Below are 20,595 nucleotides of genomic sequence, written 5' to 3' on the forward strand. Positions count from 1 at the left end.
ATAAACATTTCCCACACAAAATCTGAAAAGGCCAAAAAAATTAAAAAAAAAAATCACCCTGTTGCTTTGGCTTTGTCCCCCACTTTTATAGCTGTGGTTTTGTATTGGAGGCAGATCAGAAACAAACCTAATTAAGAGAGCACTTAAACATATCTTCCCTTTCAAACAGACACTTATGGATTGGTGTATATATTTGAAGTCAAACATGCTTGCTTGAATTAGAATTTAAGAACAGGATTTTCACAAGTGCCTTGCTGCGTACGGGACTAAATTTTCATTCCAGAAATGGATACAGCTAAATCACTCTGGGTTACAGCAGTAAGGGCTCTCCCCTCTTCTACACTTGAACTAAGACCTTGTGAGCAGGTCTGCATGGCTGTTCATCGTCTTCCTCGAGTCAGCCTCCAACAGGCAGAAACTCTGGTTTGGCTGCTGAACGTATGCAAGATGAAAAATGAGCCAACAAGGGGGAAATAAAGATCTTAAGAACTACCCTGTATGTCCCCTGCCCAAGAGAGGGGGCTGGGTAAAAATGAACTAGGGCTGCTCGTCGTCCAACCTGTCATTTAAAAGTACATTTTAGTGATTTTTCTCTTTCTCGATGCCTATTCTTGTTGCTGCTCTGACTGTTCCGGGAGGCAGAGAAAGAGTCGCAGCTTGGCCTTCACCCTAACTTTCTTAAGGACTGTCCTCTTACTGAACGCAAGACTTCATGATTGGCAAATGTGACAAAATTGCACAGGTGAGCCTGATGCCTGGCTGGTGTGGAAAAATACTGATGATGGGATGAGACAGCACCGGTTATGGAAATGCATTCCAGTCACTTGATATTCACAAGCTGCTCTTTTAATTCTATTTAAAAATGCAGCGTGGGATCTGAGGTCTGTCGAGGGAGGACATTTAGAATGAAGCACACAATGAGTTTGGGAGGACGGCTCCTTCCCCCGCACCCCGGTTTGGCCTGTTTCTGAGACGCTGCCCAGAGACTCCTTTACGTTACTTGACTCGGTACCACTTCATTGCACCTAGATAATCTGTTCTGGGCCAGTAGCAAGTGCAAGAGTATAAGATGTCCTGGATCTCAGCTGCCCCGTAAATATGCGAGACTGTCCAAACACTCAGACTATTTGGAGCGAGGAGCCTGTCCACGCATTTTGGTTGTTTCCTCCCTTTCCCCGTGATGAATGGAGCCTGGCGTGGAAACGAGGATGGGGCAGCAGACCTACCACCACTGTAAATCCGTGCAGCTTAACCAGTTGCAGTTACCCTAAATAGATCTGAAGAGATTTCAGCCAGCTGAAGAGCTGGCCTGGGCAGTTGTTCTTTAAGAAGTTAGCCTGTTTCTACTATTTACCATCATCAGAGTCAGTCGGATTCCCCATTTGTGACATCAGTGCAAAGCTCCCAACCGCCAAGCAGGGGACGTGGAAAAAGCGGCCGGGGTCTCCGCTAAGTTTTCTCTGCAATGTTTCCCTCCAAGGCTGGAGGCAAAACATAATGGCTACTTGGCAGTGCCTCCACCAAGCATTTCCCAGCACTGTCAGGCACAGTGGGAGCCAGGACAATTTCAAGCAGCCTTTAACCTTCTCTACTTTGCACCAGGAAAGTGGGCTAAGGCAGAACAGCAGCAACAGCATATCACCACCTTAACGGTAGACCCCACCAGAAAGTGCTTCTCTGGTGATGCTGGCAGGTAAGAACAGGACACCTCAGACGGGATGTCAGGAGCAGCAAGAACACACGCACGCTACCAGCATATGCACTGAAATCCCAGCATCTCTGAAATCCCTGAAATCCCTGAAATAGCCCCCCGCAGTAAGAAAGCTGAACAGAAGCAATACCCCACCAGCAAGCATTTAAAACAGCATCCTGGTAATTTAAACACAATAAACTGTCTCTGTTATCTCAACGTGCATTTAACCTCTCTCTAACCAATGGATGAATTGCCATGACATCAGCCTGTCTTCTGACATCCTCCCTCTTTCCCTGGTTCACAGAGCCGCGCTTGCCTGCATGCATGATCCAGTTTCCACATACCTGGTGTTTCTTATCCGCCGTGGGAGACGATCTGGAACGTATATGCACAGGGACTCTCTGATTGTCGTACCTATCGAGCAAGTCTTCCACAGACACCGATTTCCCAGATTTCCTGGCAGTGGAGGTTGTTTCAAAGACCTGCTCCTGCTTCACGTAGCGAGGCTGGCCCTGCATGCTCAGAGGGTCTGTCTGCGTGCCTTTGGTGAGCTCTGTTTTGGCTCTGTAATCCCGGCACCTCTCTGTTTTCGGTTGGCTTGTGACCGAGCTGTCCTGGTGCCCTTTCTTCTCATCTCCACTCATGTCAAAGCAGCCCATCAGCCCAGGAGGAAGGGTAGAAGATATCCGCCCTGTCCTGGATATCCGCTCTATGGACTCTCTCCGGCGGTAAAGGTTCTGGTCTTGGAGGGAATTCATGCTGGAGGCGGAGGAAAGGCTCTGGCTGTCTGGGCCACCTGCCTGTAGGTAGGAGCTGTGGGAGCGCTCCCTCAGCAGTCCGACATCTTGCGAGGATGGCCGTCTCCCTGTTTTGCGCTCGATGTAGTCGGCGAGGGCATTCTGCTGGAGTTGCTTGAGCTCTGGCTTGGAGAGGCTCGCTGTGGAAGAAGCTTTGCCATCCCTTTCGAAGATCTTACGCCGGTCAGCCACCGTATTCTCCGGGAAGACAAAATGGATGCCTTTCTTCTGGAAGGAGAATGGTGATTGCTCCCCATCAGAGATGCCCACCTCGTTGATCTTCTCCGGCTCCGAGTAAGACCGCTTCTTCTGCTCTGCTGTCAGCCGCTTTCGGCCGCCAACGCGCAAGATGTGCTGTGTCTTGGCGTAGTCCAGGGCGGAGAGGCTGCCTTCTGTCGGTGTGACGCTGTGCCTCTCCTTCGGGGTGTGGGGAGACGCTGCCGTGCTCCTCATGCCCACGTGGGCCGAGGCAGGCCTCTGGGACGTCCTCTTGGGTGCACTCCCGAATGGGGGGCTGATGCGACGGAAGGAGGTGGCCCTCAGCACCCTGGACTGAGCATCTTTAATGCTGTTCCTGTAGGCCCTGTTAAATGGTGTATCCAGCTGCGACCCGTGGGCATCCTGGACGTTATCCTTCCAGAGGATCTCCTTCTCGGGCTCACCTCCCAGCTGGAACGTGCTTTTACTCCTCAGTAGCTGAGCCGCCCTTATTTGCACCTCATTTTCAGGACACAGGCTGTAGTATTCACTGGGTCTTGCCTGCTTCGCCGAAGCCGCCATCTGCAGCTCTATGGGGCGCCAGTCAGCCTCTTCCAGCTTCCCATTCCTGATGGAGGGGCTGGAGACCCTGCCCGGCTCACTGGGCAGCTGGCTGGGCTCGCGGAGCTTGCTCCGCATGTCCTCCAGGCTGTGCGGATAGCACCTTGCGCTGGAGGGCTGGCTCGTCCTGCTTGGCCCGTAGTGCTGGCCAAAGCTGGTAATGCCAGCACTCTGGGGCTGGTGAGTGCTGTGCTCTTGCCGCTCAAACTTGCTGACCTTCTCCAGCACTGAGCAGCGGGGCTTGCCAGCATCTGGTTTGCCATACGGAAAGCTTTGGGTGCTGCTAGAGCTGAGCCGGCTCCTCCCGAAGTCAGAGGTCTTTGGGTGCTGCGGAGAAGGGGGCTCTTCGCACTTTGGCTCGGCAGCATGGAGCGGAGTCACGCTTGTGCCCTCCTCCTGCCTTGCAAAGGCCTGTGGGTCCACATCACTCCACTGTTTGTGCCCCTGTCCCTTGTGATCCTTCTCCTCTTTACTGCTGCTGTTCAAGGACAGTTTGGTGTTGGCATAACCCTCGCGTGGTTGCATCTCTTTTAGCTCGGAGCTGCTTTGCCTTCTGGAGCTCTCTGAGATGTTCTGCAAGGAGGAGAAGCCGTACTGCTTGGCCTTGCTGTGACCCCACTGGTGGTGAGCAGCAGCGTTTCTCTCGTTTATCTGTGCGTTGCCATTTTTGTCCTCCTGAGATTCAGCCGTGCAGTTCTCTTTGGGCTGGTAATGTTTTTTTCTCTCACTGGCATCCCTCGGCTGGGGCTGTGGGGCTTGAAAACTGTGTTTGGAGGCCTGTGCAGTATTTGCGGTCTCTTGGTTGCCGTGTGTTACCTTGTAAGGGGGTAACAATTCCTCCTTTCTTGACGTGGTCAGGCAGACTTCTGGGCCTGCCGTGCTAGGAGGTTTTTGCTGGAGAAGTTTTGCTGCAACATCGTGCTTTCTCTCAGCTGCTGGGGGCTGGTAGAAGATGGTTGATCTGTTTGTAGTGCTTTGGTTTCCATTCTCATCAAAGCCCAGGGTGCTGCTGACTACAGCCCTGTCGTAAGAGACTGGAAGAGGTGGAGAGTACCCACTTTCTTTGGCCAGAGCTGGATAAAGCATCCCATTATTGCTTGCAGAAGGCTGGGGCACCTGGGCGTAGTGTGGCTCTGGGGAAGGTACTGGGTAGACACCAGTAGGCAGCAGGGGTTGCCCCGGCTGGGCTGGCTGAGCATAGCTCTGCTTGGGCTTCACAGTGGGGCTGCTCTCTGGGCTCTTCTCCACCACGGTGTGCAGATGCCCTTCTCCAAAGGGGGTTTTCAGCAGTGGTCCCTGGGATAGGGTGCTGACAAGCGGAGGCCAGGCCCCTTTCAGCTGGGTTCGACCATGCTTGTTCAGATCAAGGCCAGTGCATGAGCTGGGCCTCTCATGATGCCTGATGGCTGCGTAGCTGTCGCTGCGAGTGGGAGGCAAGGGAGGTCCCTTGAGGGGCTGGCTTTTGCCGTCTGAGGAGCCCTGGCCCGGCTGGGCCCAGGAGGGAGCTGCATTGTGCTGGTTGAAGCCATGGAGCCTGCCATGGACGCGACCGTCCAGCGAGGCCCGGGCCTCGCAGCTTGGAAGCAAGGCGGAGGACTTCACCTCATACTCCTCGGAGATCCCTCGCTGGGCATCGTAGACTGTCTTGACGTACCTGATGTCAGCTTGTTTCATCCCCTCTTGCAGGCCGCCTCGGGACTGCATGCTGTCCGTGGAGCAGGAGTGCTCCTTGCTGAATGGAGGAGCAGGATACTCAGGGATGCTAGAGTTGGTGGAGAAGGAGCTGTAGGCAGAGTCTCTCTTGCTGTGGAGGTGGGAAAGCTGGTCGATGCTGTTGGTGGATTTGGCCGGGGACAGATGACAAGGGTGGTAGCCAGGGGAAGAGTGGTCCAAGCTCTCCATGCTGCCCCGGGAACTGTACTGGTCAGGACTTCTCCTCAGATAGCCATGCTCATAGCCAGAGAGATCGCTGGTTGAGGAGCTGGGGAAGAGCGAGAGAAGAGTAAAAACCCACTGTCAGCAGAGGAGAGGCACAACTTGTAAGTGAGCTCAGAAGCAAGATGTTTAGTTTTGAGAAGTGCAGATGAAAACCCATATTTGGGCCTTACTCCATCCCCTGTTTGCAGTCATCCCAGTTCACAAAGAAGAACTGCTTGACATTGCAACACATGGCTCTTATTTACCACAGAAGGGTGGGAGGGAAGTGCAGACAGACAGTGCATCTCTGGAGCCAGGGAGGATCAACCCCACCCATCAAACCTATCCAAAGCACTTCGAAAGCTGAATGAGTGCCGACGCCACCGAGGAGGAGGAGAGGAGCACGAGAGGCATTCTGGGGGGAATCTAATCTCTTTCTTTTTTTCCCATTTCATTTCTTTTTATGGAGATGAAGGCTATGCCCTGGCAGGCTTCCTGGAAATTCAGCTGTCACAAGGATAGTGTTTGTTTGCCGCGAGAAAACTAAACTGACAAGACAGAGAAGAGATGCATGTGTTTGTGCAGGGAGGCAAGTGGGGGTGCAACAACAGAAACAGTTTGAGGATGCCCCAGGAAGTCTTCACAGCCGCCTCCTCATGTAGCTCAGCAGGTGCAGGTACACCTTGGCACCTGCTCTGAGATACACGTGTGTCAAAAGAGGACTTGTGGCCACCAGAGATGTGTTCAAAAAGAAGGCTATTCAGAGATCTTTCTGTCAGTGGGAAGGAAGCTCCTTGTGCCGGCCACAGTTCTTTTTACACCTCACATGGGGATATCACAAATTTATGTGGAGCTTCCCCCAGCTAATCTCTCCTCCCAGACTCAAGCAAATGCACTGAGGATTGGGGAGTGTAGCCCTAGGATTTCACTTTCCTTCCCTCTGTTCCCAGTTCCCCTCCCTTAGATATCGCTTTCTCTAGTTCCCTGTGCAGCTACATGCGCTGTCCTGGCAGAGCCACAGGAAAGCACCAGGAAAGGAAAGACTGCTGTCCCACATGAAGGGCGGCAAGGCAAGGCTCAGAGCTGGAAGCAGGAACGGAGAGGAGCCCGGGTTTGCCAGGGTGCAAGCTGCAGCCTCGACTGGCACAGGGAAAGGCAAGTTCCATTTCTGCGTGCTTTGCTCCACTGGGATAACAAAACCAAACTTGCTCCACGCAGCAGGGGAGCTGGGGATGCACAGCAACCCTGGGAATCAAGGAGGCAGCAGGTGCCAGCCCTCTCCCTAACAAGGGTCTGCTGAAGAGCCTTGCTCCAGATCATATCCCAGCCGCAGTCACTTCCACCCTGCTGGATTAACACCCACAAGCCCAAAGGACAGATAGGGGGAGAAGGCTGCTAAGGATGAGGAAAGGCAGAAGGAAGCCTGCCTGCGAGGGGAAAAAGCAGCAGCTCTGCAGAGAGATGCAGAGGAACACAGAGACAGGCAGAAAGAGATATGGTAAATCTCAGGATAAAGCTGGTTTACTCATTTAAATGCACCACTCTGTTTTAGTTTAAAATAAATATCTCCCTGGCAATACCCAGGGCAGCCCTGACCAGCTGGCCACTAGATGTTCCCCGTGCTCCTCTTCAAGCGCTCAGGAGACAGAGCTGTGCTGCCAAAGGCTCTGCCAGGAGCTGTGGCTGGGAAGCAAAGCCCCTCGGTGGGAAATGAATATGCTACAACATCATCTGTGCTGAAGGCCAGAGACGAACATACATGTTTTCTGCAACCATCTCCTCACTTTTTTTAATGTTGTTTTTTTTCCTCTCCTCTGCCAAGGCTCAGTCTCGCCTGTAGAAGAAATGATGTTTAAATCCCAGTGGCTATAAGGAGAGTTTCCTGCTCCTGAAACCCTTCTGCCTTTCCAGGGAAAATCCTCCAAGGGCAGAATTTAAACTTGTCCCCCCTCAAGCTGCCCCAGGGCTTACCACCAAGAACCTTTTGGGGATGCTCAGGGTAGCTGAAGGGTATGTCTGCCCTAGCAGCTCTCCTCCCCCTATTCACCACACTGCATGGCCTCACAGAAACAGCCCCAACTTGCTGGGACCGCATCACTGCTTCCAATCTGCCTTGGCCACGGTCCACAGCCAAAACCAGAGGCGCCTCATACCACCTTCTTTTAACAGCACTAAGGTTACTAGTTTAGTCTTTTGGGGACTGATAAACCACTGCACTAACTTCTTAGAGAAACAGCCATACGCATACAGTTAAGACAAAACTGACCCCTGCAGAAAGCGATTGCCAAAACCAGGAAATCCCTTGCTGAACTTCTCACCCTGGGAATATCATCGGTGATGCACTGCTGTCAGCTACTCCTGAGAGCGGCTCAGTTATGCTGATGGGCACAGTTGCCCTGCTACCTGTAACCCTTTTCTTCCGTTTTTTTAATAGGCTAATTTTGACTTTGGGTTTCTTTTCCTTTGCTGGGGAAACAACCATGCTGCGTTTCTACATGGGGGCAGACGGCACGACGCAGAGCAGGACTCCAGCTCCTGCATCCAGATCCACAGAAAGCTGCATTAACATCCTGACAGTGGGCTCCCATCTTGGTAGGAAGGGGAATTTTTAAAGCCATTAATTTCCTAGCTGTTAATCACCTCACAGAGCACTTAAAGGAGGAAAACACAGCCACTTTATCTGGGTAACCAAACGGGAACCGAAGCCTTCCTAACTCTAATCCTAACCCTGGCTGTTTATAAACCTGTTCAGCTGTAGGGAGGTGACTGGTAACATTTTTCCACCACATCTTTTGCCCCTTTCCTTCACTCATACGCTCTAGATTTAGGCCCTGATCTTGTAGTCAGTACCATCAAGACACATCCTTGGGCGTGAGGCAGAGCCTCCCTGAAGCCAGCATGACACTGGAAACAAGGAAGGACATAGGACTGGGCGACTAGTTTAGAGGCATGCTAGCTTGGGAGCCTGATTTCTACACCCGTGGGAGATATGTCAAAACAGGGCAAATGATACTAAATCAAAAATGCACACCGCTTTATACCTCTGCCTACGCAGCACAGGACCGTAGCTGTGTAGTGCTTACCTGGAGTGGTAGGACTGATGCCAAGGGGTGCCAAGCGTACCCTGAGATATTTGCATCATGCTGGGATCGGGGTGGTTCTCCGCAAGTTTGGTTGAATGCCAGGAGTGAGGCCGGCCCGGAGTTTCACTACGCCTAGGTAAAATCAGAGGGATTTTGCACATCAGCAACAGGCCAGCCCTTCCAAGGAAGATGAATGTGAAGTAACACCAACGGCCACACTTAAAATTGCTCGTGCTCACTTCTGTTTCACTGCTATGTTCTTGTCTATTCCAAGCAAATCAAGCAGTAATCACGCACCGTTCCTGACATTCACACACACGCTCCCCCTCATATTTGCAAGGCAACAGGCATGGGCAGACCCCCGCCAATGAATGCAGGGGGTCTCCCCCTCTACCTCCCAGCCAGAAGCATTACCCATCAGGGACGAGCTTGGGGGCCCATTCACAGGGATCAGTTTACAGGCTGAGCTGCGTATGGACTCCCACACGATGCACCAAGCAGGGCAGCCGCATGGGATTCTTACGGATGCTGAAGGACCGATTTTCTCAAAAGGTTCCCTTCATTTTAAAGTGACGGCTGGCAAAGTCATCTAAAGAATCAAATACCACGAGGGGGTGGAAGCCCGCACAACGCTGTTTTGATCTCTTCTCAGTGCTGATAAAAATGCAGGAAGAGACGTGACAACCAAGTGCCAGCAATGTGCATCCTTCGCATCCCCCAGGGCCTTGCAGCCAGCCAGCTGTCCCCCTGCAGCATGTGAGCCTGGGTGCGTCCCCAGGCACGGCACGGCTGGCCTTCAGTCGCTTCAGTCACCAACACTAAGGAAGGCCTCCATCAGCTCTCAGGAGAAAAAAACCACCGACAACCTTATTTAAAGCACATAATGGTGCAATGGAAAATCAAAGCAGGGGATTAGCGATCAAGTACCCTGAACACGCCGCACAGACTCTCCTTCGCCCCAGCCTTTGGGCTTGTCCTTAATCCTCCCTCTGCTTTCCATGGGGGATCTCTCCCCCTGCTCTAGCACTCATCTCCGCAGTTTCTAACACTTCCTGTGAGAACGAGGAGCAGCGCTGGACCTGCGTACCACTGAAGTCCCAAATGTGAGAGCCTGCAGTACAACCTTGACTACCTATAAAGCATAAATGCAAGAGGAGGATATGACTCATCTTTAAAGTCTTTGTCTCACTGAAAATTTCACAGTACAGCACGTCCTGAATAAGTCAGTAAATAGATTAAAATGCCCTCTGCAGATGTAAAACAGACAGGGAAAGATGACTCTCCTAGTACTGCCTAAGATTGTGAAAAGAAACAATACAGGAAAATGTACAAAGTAAAAAATGATTGTTAGGGTCAGATCCTTTACTAGCACAAGTTAACACTGGCACCGGCTCATGTTCTACGACATGGAAAAGCATTGGCAGGAAGTGAGAGGTAGAACCATTTCACCAGTAGGTTTTCCATACAGAATTCAGAAGCACAGGTCATTCTCTCATCATCAGCTAAAAGAAAAAAGAAGAGGGGACATTCTTTTCCTTAACATTTGTTGTGACAGGATTATCTTAAGGTAAGCTGAGCTGGAGGTTTACAGAGGGCGAGCTGAACTGAGCACCGTTTTACCATTACATGTGTAGGTGTGTTTAAAACAGAGCTCTTTTGTTAAGCTCCTTGCCCAGAAAAACAAGGAAGCTGAACGCTGCCGGATGGAAGTTGACAAAACTGTTTATTAAGAATAACCCGCATTCTTGCCTTTTCCATTGCAGAGATTTAAAGACTCTCTTTGTACTTCCAAGTAGTACGAGTCCCCAGCATTATATTTTTGCTTGGGAAAGCACACTGAATGATCACAAGCAAAACACTTTATCCCTTGATTTGATCAGTAAAAAGCTGCAAGGGAGCTGTGTAGCTGATCTTCTGAGCCACAGGTATTTTAAACCCTTTTGGTCGATATCCTTGTAATAATACAACACGTGGACAGCGAAGCTGTGAATTTAAGTCAGAAGACATGCCAAACCAGCTCAGTGCAGCATAACCTTGCATTGTTTCCACACCTACCTGATCCTGGAAATGTGGATTAAAGGTAACCGAATCTTAGCTGAGCTTAAGCCAAGAGAGGAAGCGCTGCGGTACACACGATCTCCAGCTCATGTTGCAGACTCACGCAGGTGATCTCGAAGGAGGCGGCAGGATGGAAGCATGGAGGGTCTCTGCGCACACACGTGCACCGAAAGGTAGAGAACAGGGGGCCTGATCCAGTCTCCACTGAATCAAACGAAAGGCTCTCCTTGAGACAGAGCTCTCAGGTTGTAAAAGAAAGGCACAGCTGATGCTGCCACTGCCTGTGTGTGGGCGTTCAGGGAACGCCAAGAAGTTCCTAGCTTCAGCCTTCTGTAACACCTGAAAATAGCACCTTGCTTCACCCTACTTCCTTAAGCTTAGTTTATAATTATTATTGCCTAATTACGGAAAAGGACTGGAACTGGAGTGCAATACAACAGTGAGCACCACAGCGTCTAAAGGAGAACAGCCATGTCCCCTTACAGATGGAAGGGGAGCTGAACACGGTTATCTGCCAATTTTGCAACAGCTTTTGGTTACACTTGCTTTACTGCAGAGCACAACTTTCAGGAAGCAATAAAAACCAGTGAAAGATTAAACTCTTTTTGGCAAGTGGGGCAGAGCTGTTTTTGTAAAGCCCACAACATCAGATCCTGATTCATCCCAGACAAACTGGCTGAGTGATAAAACTTGCAAATGCAGCTAATTCCTGACTTGAGTGAAGACAAAGAAATCATTAGATCTTTAACTGGTATAAATTTGGTGTAGCTCAGTTGCCTTCAACAAAACCAGGAGCAACAGCTGACACTTTGTTCCAGGGGGTTGCAGGATTTCAAAATGCAGAACTGTAATAATAATAATAACAACAACAACAATAATAAAACTACCTCATCCCCTTATCCCTTATACTAGTTCCTCAAGGGCTGCACCTGTACTGTACTTGCGAAAGCGTCTGGACAATCTTACTACTAAAAAATTCTCCACTTCAGATAATGGAGAAAGTGATCCCTCTGTTGTAAATGCCAAGGCTGGAAAAGAGACTCCCGGTTCCTCATGGACACCTCCAGTGATCAGGTAACCTGGGCATCCAGGTCAGGTTGGCATCACGACAAATGCCTCATAGCGAAGATACCCGGAGAAGTCAGTGGACCTTGATGCAATGCTGGCATCTAAATAGGCTCCACAGCAGCTGTAACACTGATTACATACCAGATACTGCCAAATTCACACTGTAAACTGGAAAACCAATGGGAAAAGAATAGTCTTTAATCTTGTCCAGCTGCTGTTATCTGGGTGCTCCTTGTTGCTATACTAGTCACGGCATTTTCAGACAGAAACGTGACCAGCACATTAGCAGTCTCCTCTAATGCAGCCTGGCAAAGGCTTGATGCAGTCTGGGCTGCAAGGACCATACTGACATTTCTGAGGCCCTTTACCATTAACAGCTCCTATCTTCTTAGGAAGAGCTGAGTGTGTTCTTCTCTGTTATCTCTGTAGATTATTTTTATGCTTTGTGTGCAAAGCAGAAATGGAACTTTATAAAGATACATCGGCACTAACTCTACAAATGAATCAGCATATAAAGAATAGCCATCTGAAGCTTTCTTCACTGTATAACTGAAAGGTTGATTTATCTTTTTCCCAAGGTTACGAACTAAAACCATACAGAACAATGTATTCAGTCTAATTTCCATTCTTTACATACTGTTCCTCACCGATGCCAGAGTACACGCACAACCTGAGCGCTTTGCAATTCAAATGTACTCCAGCCCAGTGTCCTCCAAGAGCGCACAGATACTTCTGTGTAAAAAGGCCCATCTTTAACCAAAGAAAACAACCGAGCTTCTTCAAATTGCCATTTTCATTTTTTCTACATTTGCCTAGAAAAGTTTCCCTTTTCCTAAACCTCCAAGTGGAGCAGTTTTAGGGAAAAAAAAAAAGAAAAAGAGAAAAAGATGTTCAAATAACCCCTGCAGACTCCTCTGTTCTGGGTTTCTGATAGCAGCCTCCAGGTTTCCAGCAGCCAGTGCCACACTTTGGCTGAGGCCGAGGAGCACAGCAATACAGCAATACTGACCACTGCTGCCACGACAAAAAGAACTGCAGGTGGATGACTGTCGTTACGCCCAATTTATGGGACCGGTTCCTACGTTGGGATGAGAAGCAGGAAGGAAGCAGTTCTCTCCCCTCACATGCCATATCCTGGTCTTTCACAGAGCAGGATCCTGGGGCACATCATGGGATGTACTTGCTGTGCAGATTAGACACAGCGTGACAGTATCGAAGCGAGCTGCTGAAGCTAGAAGGATTTCACAAGGAAAGCACCTTCTCTTAGGAAACACAGACTGAATTTTATCCTTGCAGACAATAACAGGATGTAACTCAGCCTTTTAGAAAGCTAATGAGTGAAAGCTAGGGAGGAGATGTTGTGACTGATCAATTAGCGACTCAGAGTCATCAATGCCCCAGTAAACTGATCTATTTCTACTGCAACACACCCACAGAGCTTGCGGGGAGTTAAATTTTCATCAGTCTCATGTGTGTCAAACACATCATCCAAGATGGCTGAATAGAAACCATTTGTGAACAATTCTTCTTCTATCACTGAGCTTGTGCTCATTTTTTTCTCTGTCCTAGCAAGCTTGAAAATCCTCCTCAGTAGAGACGGGGAACGCTGAAGATAAAGACAGCAAACCTTTTCAAGAAAAGCATCTCTCCCCAAGGAGCAGAATCCACCTGTGGATCCAGGCAGGAGCAGTGGTCACCGGGACACATTCTCCATGATCTGCATGGATGGTTTTGACTAGCTGCTGGTGTTCATGTGCCCAAGAAAGATGGGAAGACATAGAGAAGAGACCTAAGGCCAAGAGGGTCACTCTGTGCCATCGTAGACAACTGCAATCCCTGTGGATGTGCTTTCCCCCGGCAGCTGTGTGGCCCAGGTGGCTGTGTGGGAGGTTGCTGGAGCTGGAAGGGACAGCCATGGCCTGGCCCATTCATCTGGGGAGGTGGGAAGGGATGGGGGCCCTGCAGTAAAGACCCTCCTCTTGTAGAAGAGAAGAAAGATTTGGACGCAAGTGCAAAGCTTGTGCCTCTCGGCTCCGATCCCAGGCACTGAGTCACAAGAGAGAAAGCCAAGAAGGCAGCTGCCCACCCTTACCACGTCGTCCTCGCAGTGGTTAAGATTTCAAGCTAGTGATACTTCTAAAAGAACAGAAAGTATGTGGCAGAGGCAGTACGTCCTGAGCCATACCCTGCTGCATGGTGCAGTAGGTTCTTTCTATATGGAGAGATCCTGATCATAGCAATTCATGGGTACCCTCCCAGGGCGACTGTGTACCTGCACCAACAGAAAGCATAAACAACGATCTGAATTTTCACCAGTGCGGACCTGTCTCCAAGATGGCCACATCTAAAAGGAGCGCTAGCGTAACAAGGATACGTTCTACAGACGTCCTAACGCGCTGCTGCAGTCCCTATGCCTAGCTATTAAGCAGGAGATGAAGGAAAAACTAAAGCACTCAGAAGCCTATTAGGATTTTGACAGAGCGAGGCCACAATCTACTCAAAGCAACGTCGCTCTTAATTAAGGTTGAGTCATGGTTCTAAAAATAAGCATAACAGACGAGGCCAATTAGAAAGAAGTTGGACCATAATGGAGTCAGCTTGATGTGTCTTTCACTGAATCTGTCCTTTTAGGCTCACAGAGCCCTTCTGGTAAATTCTGGGGCAGGAGAGATCTGGAGTGAGCTCTGTCCCTTCACAATTTTGACTAAAAAGAAGGAGGACTCATTAGAAAGACTGAAGTATATGAAATGATATTTCATGTCATGGATCTTGGGAAGAGTGTCTCCTCAACTATAAAGGAAAGGGAGAGTCGCACCCCGCACCCCTTTTTATGCTCAGATTAAAACTTTCCCTAAGTAAAAAACACACTGAAAAACGCTTCACTTCAGAACACTTAGGTGAAATGTGTGAATATTCTCATACCAGGACACAACCTTCTTTTCCACAATATGTTAATCTCTGCAACTTCTAGAAGACAACTCCCCACCCAGGGAATCCCTTCAGAGTATCTCACAGTTTTTAGCAGTCTCAGTCTTAAACCAAAAAAAAGAAAAAACCTTGAGAAAAACACCCCAGCCAAGTTCAGGGCTCTACCCCAGACCAGTCCAGCCTCATTTCTCTCTCCGGCCCCTTGCCCAGTGGCATAGGCAGATGTCGTGCCTGCGTGTTGTTTCCAGTTGACATGTCAGACGCTATTTGTTTTTTCCCTTTGACGAGCATCGCTTGGGATGTCTGGGTTGCATCAGACAAGGCCCTGAGTGCCACGTCAGAACTGGGAGACAAGTACCGAGCTCCCTGAAGTCTGTCTGGGGCGAGGAAGCAGAGAATCAGAGGTTTCTGCTCAGATTTCCTACTGTTACCATTGCCAACTCTTTGGGAAAAACTCCCCGCCATACCACTGGAAAGAAAAGCCCTGTGTGAAAGCAGAGATGACAACCACATATGTGGATGTACATACAGATTTTTCCTACCGTTCTTCTCAACTCCACATGCAGGAAACAGCCTGTCTCTCTTCCTCCTCTTCTCTCCCTGACACCAAAAGCAGGTAGAGAAAAATGGTGCAGAAAGATTATTTTGTGGATGGGAATGACCAAGGGCACAGCAATGTTCATCACGCTGCGTCTGGTAAGGGACAAGGTGTGGATGGCTGAGGATACACGAAAGTGTCAAGTGCTGCAGCAAAATTTGCCAGAGTTTGCAGGAGACCAAAGATGGCTTTTCTTGAAAGAAATGCTCTCCGCCCCAGGCTGCAGAAGGAAGTGCTGGGATCGCTCAGAGGTGATGGCAGCTGTGAGGAACGGTCGCTCCTTAGTTGAACTCAGGAACAGTCAAACATTGTAATTAATGATTATTGGTCTTGCACGTCACACCTCTGTGTTATCACATTTCTTTGGTAACCCCCAGGCTGTCTTATCCAAGAAAGGGGCATTTATCCATTTCCGGAAAAGGAAACAAAGGCCTCAAGAGGTGAAGTGACTTACATAAAATCACCCAACGGGCCTACCGCAGAGTGCAGTGCTAGGAACTGGGCCGTGTGCTGCTGCTTCATTTTCCCTTTGCCCAAGCATATGTCTGACAGGCAATATTTAGATTGAGGACTTTGCCCTACACAAAGAAAGAGTCCCACTGACATTCCCTGACACTAACCAGACAACAGGCTTGAATAGGAACAGTGGGACTTTGGTTATTAGTGTGAGAGGTGATGTATACAAGCTTCATTCTTATTGATTACTGGATTCAAGGACTTTGTCCTACTGGGATCTTCTGACAGCTTTCTTTTTTAAAGAAAGCATTAGCAAGCAACACGATAAGTATGATTTAAATTGCAAAATAAAGAGTATTTCAGATCTCTATTTTGAGAAAGTACTTGCCGCCAGGATAGTTCATCTGTGCCGTTCACTTGCAGCTTAGACATGTGGAAGCCAAGACAGCCTCCTGCCTGGTACTTAGAGCATGTGTAGGCTAGAATGAGGAGCTGGTGAGCACTGGATTAAAGACCCTCTGCAACTTTCCTCTTCTTGCTACAATTTTACTCTGTTTCCTTCGCTGGAAAAGAACCCTATTATTTCCTGTCTTCTCCAGGTGTTCACATCATCTCTCAGAGCACGGGCAGAAAATCTCAGCAGCCAGACCCTACAGTAGCGTCCCCTGCCCGTGGCTTTGCAAGAAGTCACAGAGCTGCATTGATTTATTCGTATTGATGAATTGGCCCAATGGGCTTAATTCAAATAATTTTTCCTCATTCTTCTCCAGTCAGTAAATTAGTTAAAAAGACAGAAAAACAAGCATAGCTTAGATTCTTTCGCACCCTGATATCAAACACACAGCAACTTGCAACAGGAGAGACTTAGAAACAATGGAAGGAATGTGTTTTCCTAGTCTTGTTCAGTGCTTAGGAGGAACTCGGTGGCTGGCAGCAGAAACGCTGCCCTGTGAGCCTGATTATCCAAACGTAACGTGGACAATGAGTCACGGCAGGTAACCAAGGGGATTTTCAGGGCAAGCGTTTCAGACATAGCTGGGTTCTCCTCTGAGTTACAGGGCTACAAATCACAGGCAACGCTAATAAACTCAACGCCAAAGTGCTAATGTAGAAATAATAAACGGGAGAGAAGAAGCAGCTCCTTTAGGTGCGTGCGCTGAATGCACGTATGTGTATATACATACATTTTTTTTGGGGGGGGGGAATCTGTTCACAAACAGACTGCTTGCTGAGGTACTGCAAGGAAAAAAAAAAGGCAAAGGGTACCAAGGAGAGTTTAAACTTCTAGCTAGTCAGGCAAACTCGTGATTTACTCCTAGTTGGGAATTCACCTTCCCACTGTTCCTGCAGGGAGCAGGTGGGATAGGTGGCCGTCCTTGAGTATATCACTGGGACTTACACCAGTGGGGTGAGTGAAATAGCAAATCTGCAGTGATCTAAGACAATTCAAGCCACAGAACGGCTAACGAACCTGACCTCTCCCTCAGGGAAGCTTTTAATCACTTCGGTAATAAACATTATTTTGGTGAAAGACACCCCTGCATCTGGATTTCTAGACCTAATTCTTCCCTCCTCATCATCTCAGATTGCCCTTTACCAATGGGTAGAGCTGTAGTAACGTGGCTGCGCTGGCTAGCAATACTACCCTGGCCTTGTTTATTTTGTGCAGCAGAGGAAATGAGGCAAGCTTCAGTGAGCAATTGTTGAGTGTACGCTCGGGAGGGTGAACTGCAGACTGGTGCTGTGCTGCTCCTTTCCATAGATGCTCAACTGCAACACCTGAGAAACCGATCCTGAGCTCTGGATTTCCCCTTTGACTAAGGACATTCATTCATCATCCCAAATTTCAGAAACCGATCGGGACTGCTGACAGCCCGTCGCCTTCATCGCCTAGGGTGAGTCTGCAGAAAGTAAACAAGCAGGGGAATTGCACCCGGTGCTATGGCCAAAGCAAAGGCTGCTGAGTCTGAAATACCCTCCCACACTCAAATTCTTATACATTAAAGCAACTTCCTGTTTGTCACCAAAGCTTCAGCCCGAGTTAAACTGAGATATGCAGACACAGCCTCCGACACTGCCGGAAAAGTAAAGCAAAACATTGGCTCTGCATCCAAAGATAAATTAATCCAAGTGAAACACTAAACTTTGGAGCTTCAGTGAAGATCTGCTACTAGATCGGCAGGCAAGCGGGATTTACAGAGGGCATATGCTGAATAACTCATTGCTATAGGAAGGTGGCGGATGTATGGGAGCTCCTTTCCCAAATTCACTGCGGGTCACATACCTCAGGAACTGCGGAGTCCCACACCCCAGTCAGAGATAAATCTCTCCCTGATAAAACTAGCTTGAGGCAAGATTTCAGCCTCTAAAACCTGCTCTATCTGAGAGAGATATAATTTACGGTGCAAATCCTCATCTGGAGGAAAGCAATACAAATTTAGTGAGGTTACACACATAAACACTGGTGGAAGAGCTGAGTCCCTTCTCCTCCTTTTGCAGTCACCCAGGCTGTGCAGGGTCAGCATCTGTAACTGTTTGCAGTGGCTAAAAGCTGGAGCAACTCCACTAAGGTCAGTGAATTTGCTCCAGAAGTGCATCCTTGCTGATAAGATCAGAACGTGACTTCACATGTTGCATTCCCTTCTCAGCTGCTCACTAACAGGTGCTGGGCCACATTTCCTCCAGCTATAGGAACTGTGTGTAGCTTCTGGACTTCAAATAAGTCAAGGTCTGGCCTGAATGCAACGTTGCCAATAAAAGTCACTGCTTTGACTTCATGGTGCAAATCTCAGAAGACAGACACAGAAATCTATGAGGTCATCCGGATTACCATCTGACTGATGTAAGAGGCTCTTTTGATGCCAGCAAAAGCTTTGCCTGAGTAAATGCTGTAGGATTTGGTCCTAAATTGCATGGACAAAGGAAAGAAATCAGGCTCTGCCACAACACTGGCTGATCCAGAGCAATTCAGGAAACTGACTTCTGAAGACATTTAATCGTTTAAAAATGCAGATAGGCACTCAGCAGGGTTGTCATGAATGCCAAACTCCCACTGAAACTCACAGACTCAGAAGAAGCCAGGTGATTTTGGAAAGCCAGGCACCTAAAGCTGGGGAGCCACAGCAGGCTTACACCACTTCTGTGGAGATATTTTGGTCCAGCATCTCTGATGACCTTTACCACCACTGACAAAAGTTTTTGAGGAGAAAGGACACATCTTCCAGGACTAATTCTCAGCGAGTCACCCTCAGGCATATTGGCAGCCAAAGCAGTAACTATTTTACACCCAGCCCTATGTAGATGTTACTGACATCCAGCAACGTTGATGCTTGACTCAAGGGCTAAAAGGTGAATTCATCTCCCTGGCACCGTGCTGAGGGCAAGGAAGCCTTGGGAAAAGATGGGCATGAGGTTAAGAAACTGTCCTGGACCTCTTCCACTGCCTAACGCTGCAGATGCTGGGGATTCACGCTGCTCCACTCCAGCATTACTGCTGCCCTCACTCCCGCAAGAGGGAAGTGGAGTTTGCCAGCCGCTCTCCAAGAACAGCGGCCACAAAACACACAGAGCAGACAGGGACACAGATACACGCATTCTCACCTGGTCTTCAGCCGTAACTTAACTCCTCCTGACCACGTGGATTTGCTGGGCTGAAAGTCAGTGGTCACGCTGTCCGGACTGAGTGGGTTAGGAGACAGGTCAGTGCATCCCTTTGCTGCGTATGTGTCCCTGTCAAAAGAAACCAAGGCCATGTAAACATCGACACACAAAAAACTCAGCCTTTGTATCCTACATTTAATAAGGATTTTAGGAAAGAACGCAATAGACAGACCCAGACGGCAAGGCGGGACATCAGTCTAGTTTTTCAAAAGTGCAAAGACAATGTCACAGAAAGCCACGTGTATCCCTTTTCTTCTCTATGTCGTTGCCCAGGCAGGCTATAACAGTGAGATTTTGCTCTCCTTTATACCTATGCAGTGCTCAGCCCCTGCAAGTGCCCCTCACAACTGTTTTGGAGGAGCTGCACAATACCGCAGCACTGCTTCTCGGCACACAGGAGTGAGATCAGCTGCAGCATCCATGGCACAAACCTCATTATCCTACATCTGCATTTTGGGACTCTAAATCCCTAAGTGTGGAGTTCAGGGATTCCACTGTGGGATATGCCCTTTCCACACGTAACCACCTTACAAGAGTTCAGAGAACGCTCTGAACACACAAAAGAAAAGCTAAGAGAAAGGTCCACACAGTGAGAGCAAGAACGAGAAGGTTATCCCCTCCTTTACTGATATTTCCACAAAGTTAGCAAACAAATATTTACCCCGTTTCATCACATGCATGCAGAAGTCACACAAACATCATGTAACATCACTTCAGCTCCTTCCTTCCCCCAGGCACAGGAGAGCCTGAAACGATCCAGTATTCCCACTTGCTCCCATTTTTAGCACTGAAACGCAGGAGAGATTTGAAATTTCTGCTTGCTCAAGGAACCCCCACGCTGAATAAAAGCGTGTCTGAAAGGACTCCCTCCGCGCCTCCCTCGGCCTGCAGCAGGCTGTGGCCCGAGGTGCGCTGTAATTGCTTCTTGTTGTGTGCTTAGCGGGCTGCAGGCTGAGCGCACATGCCGGCATCTGGGGCTTTGGATAGCTGAGATGGCTTGGATGCCATTCCGGTGAGAGGCCAGCCGTCTTTGTGTCCGGCTCGGTCCTCCCCCACGCTCCCTCCCCAAGCCCCCACGTGCCAGGCAGGAATGTTAAGCCTCACATTGCGGATGAGATATACCAGGGAAGCGCAGCAGCACTTTCACCTAGATTAGAGAAAGCGACCAGTCCGGAATGGCCTTTTTCCTCGCCCTGCTTATCTTCATCAAAATTTTACCCCAGATCCTGCCTTAGCTGCCTTTTCTTTCCATGTGCCAAATCCCGTTCTGCTTTGTCTCTGCCACCCCTCTCCTCTGAGATGATGTCAAGCCTCTCATCAACCTAGAAAGATCCCCCTCCCTGCTCCTGTACCAGCCTTGCTAAATACTAGGAGCACAACCTCCTTCACTGCAGTCCTGTGAAGTACCAATACCGTTAACTGTTCCAATTCTCCTTGCTTACCAAGTTTACCGTGAAAAATTACTAATTTTTAGAGATTTCACTGCAAGATAGAGAATGGACAGAAGGCCTGCTACAG

General features: G+C 49.0%; 1 protein-coding gene across 2 annotated transcripts in view; it reads right to left on the minus strand.

The window, feature by feature from the left end:
• SHROOM3 (shroom family member 3) overlaps window positions 1–19,141 on the minus strand; it is a 33,280-nt gene extending 14,139 nt beyond the window's left edge. Inside the window, exons 1-3 of one of the 2 annotated variants that reach the window (XM_076337435.1) lie at window positions 19,018–19,141; window positions 8,310–8,441; window positions 2,038–5,290 (exon numbers count right to left, since the gene is read on the minus strand). In XM_076337435.1, the coding sequence (XP_076193550.1) occupies window positions 2,038–5,290; window positions 8,310–8,368 (3,312 nt within the window). In that variant the 5' untranslated portion in view covers window positions 8,369–8,441; window positions 19,018–19,141. Of the gene's footprint in view, window positions 1–2,037; window positions 5,291–8,309; window positions 8,442–19,017 lie in introns of those variants that run through there. The other variant, XM_076337433.1, reaches the window with a different exon arrangement.
• Window positions 19,142–20,595: the final 1,454 nt, after the last annotated feature.

Source organism: Aptenodytes patagonicus, chromosome 4, assembly GCF_965638725.1.
Source record: "Aptenodytes patagonicus chromosome 4, bAptPat1.pri.cur, whole genome shotgun sequence".
In the NCBI taxonomy this organism is placed as follows: Eukaryota; Metazoa; Chordata; class Aves; order Sphenisciformes; family Spheniscidae; genus Aptenodytes; species Aptenodytes patagonicus.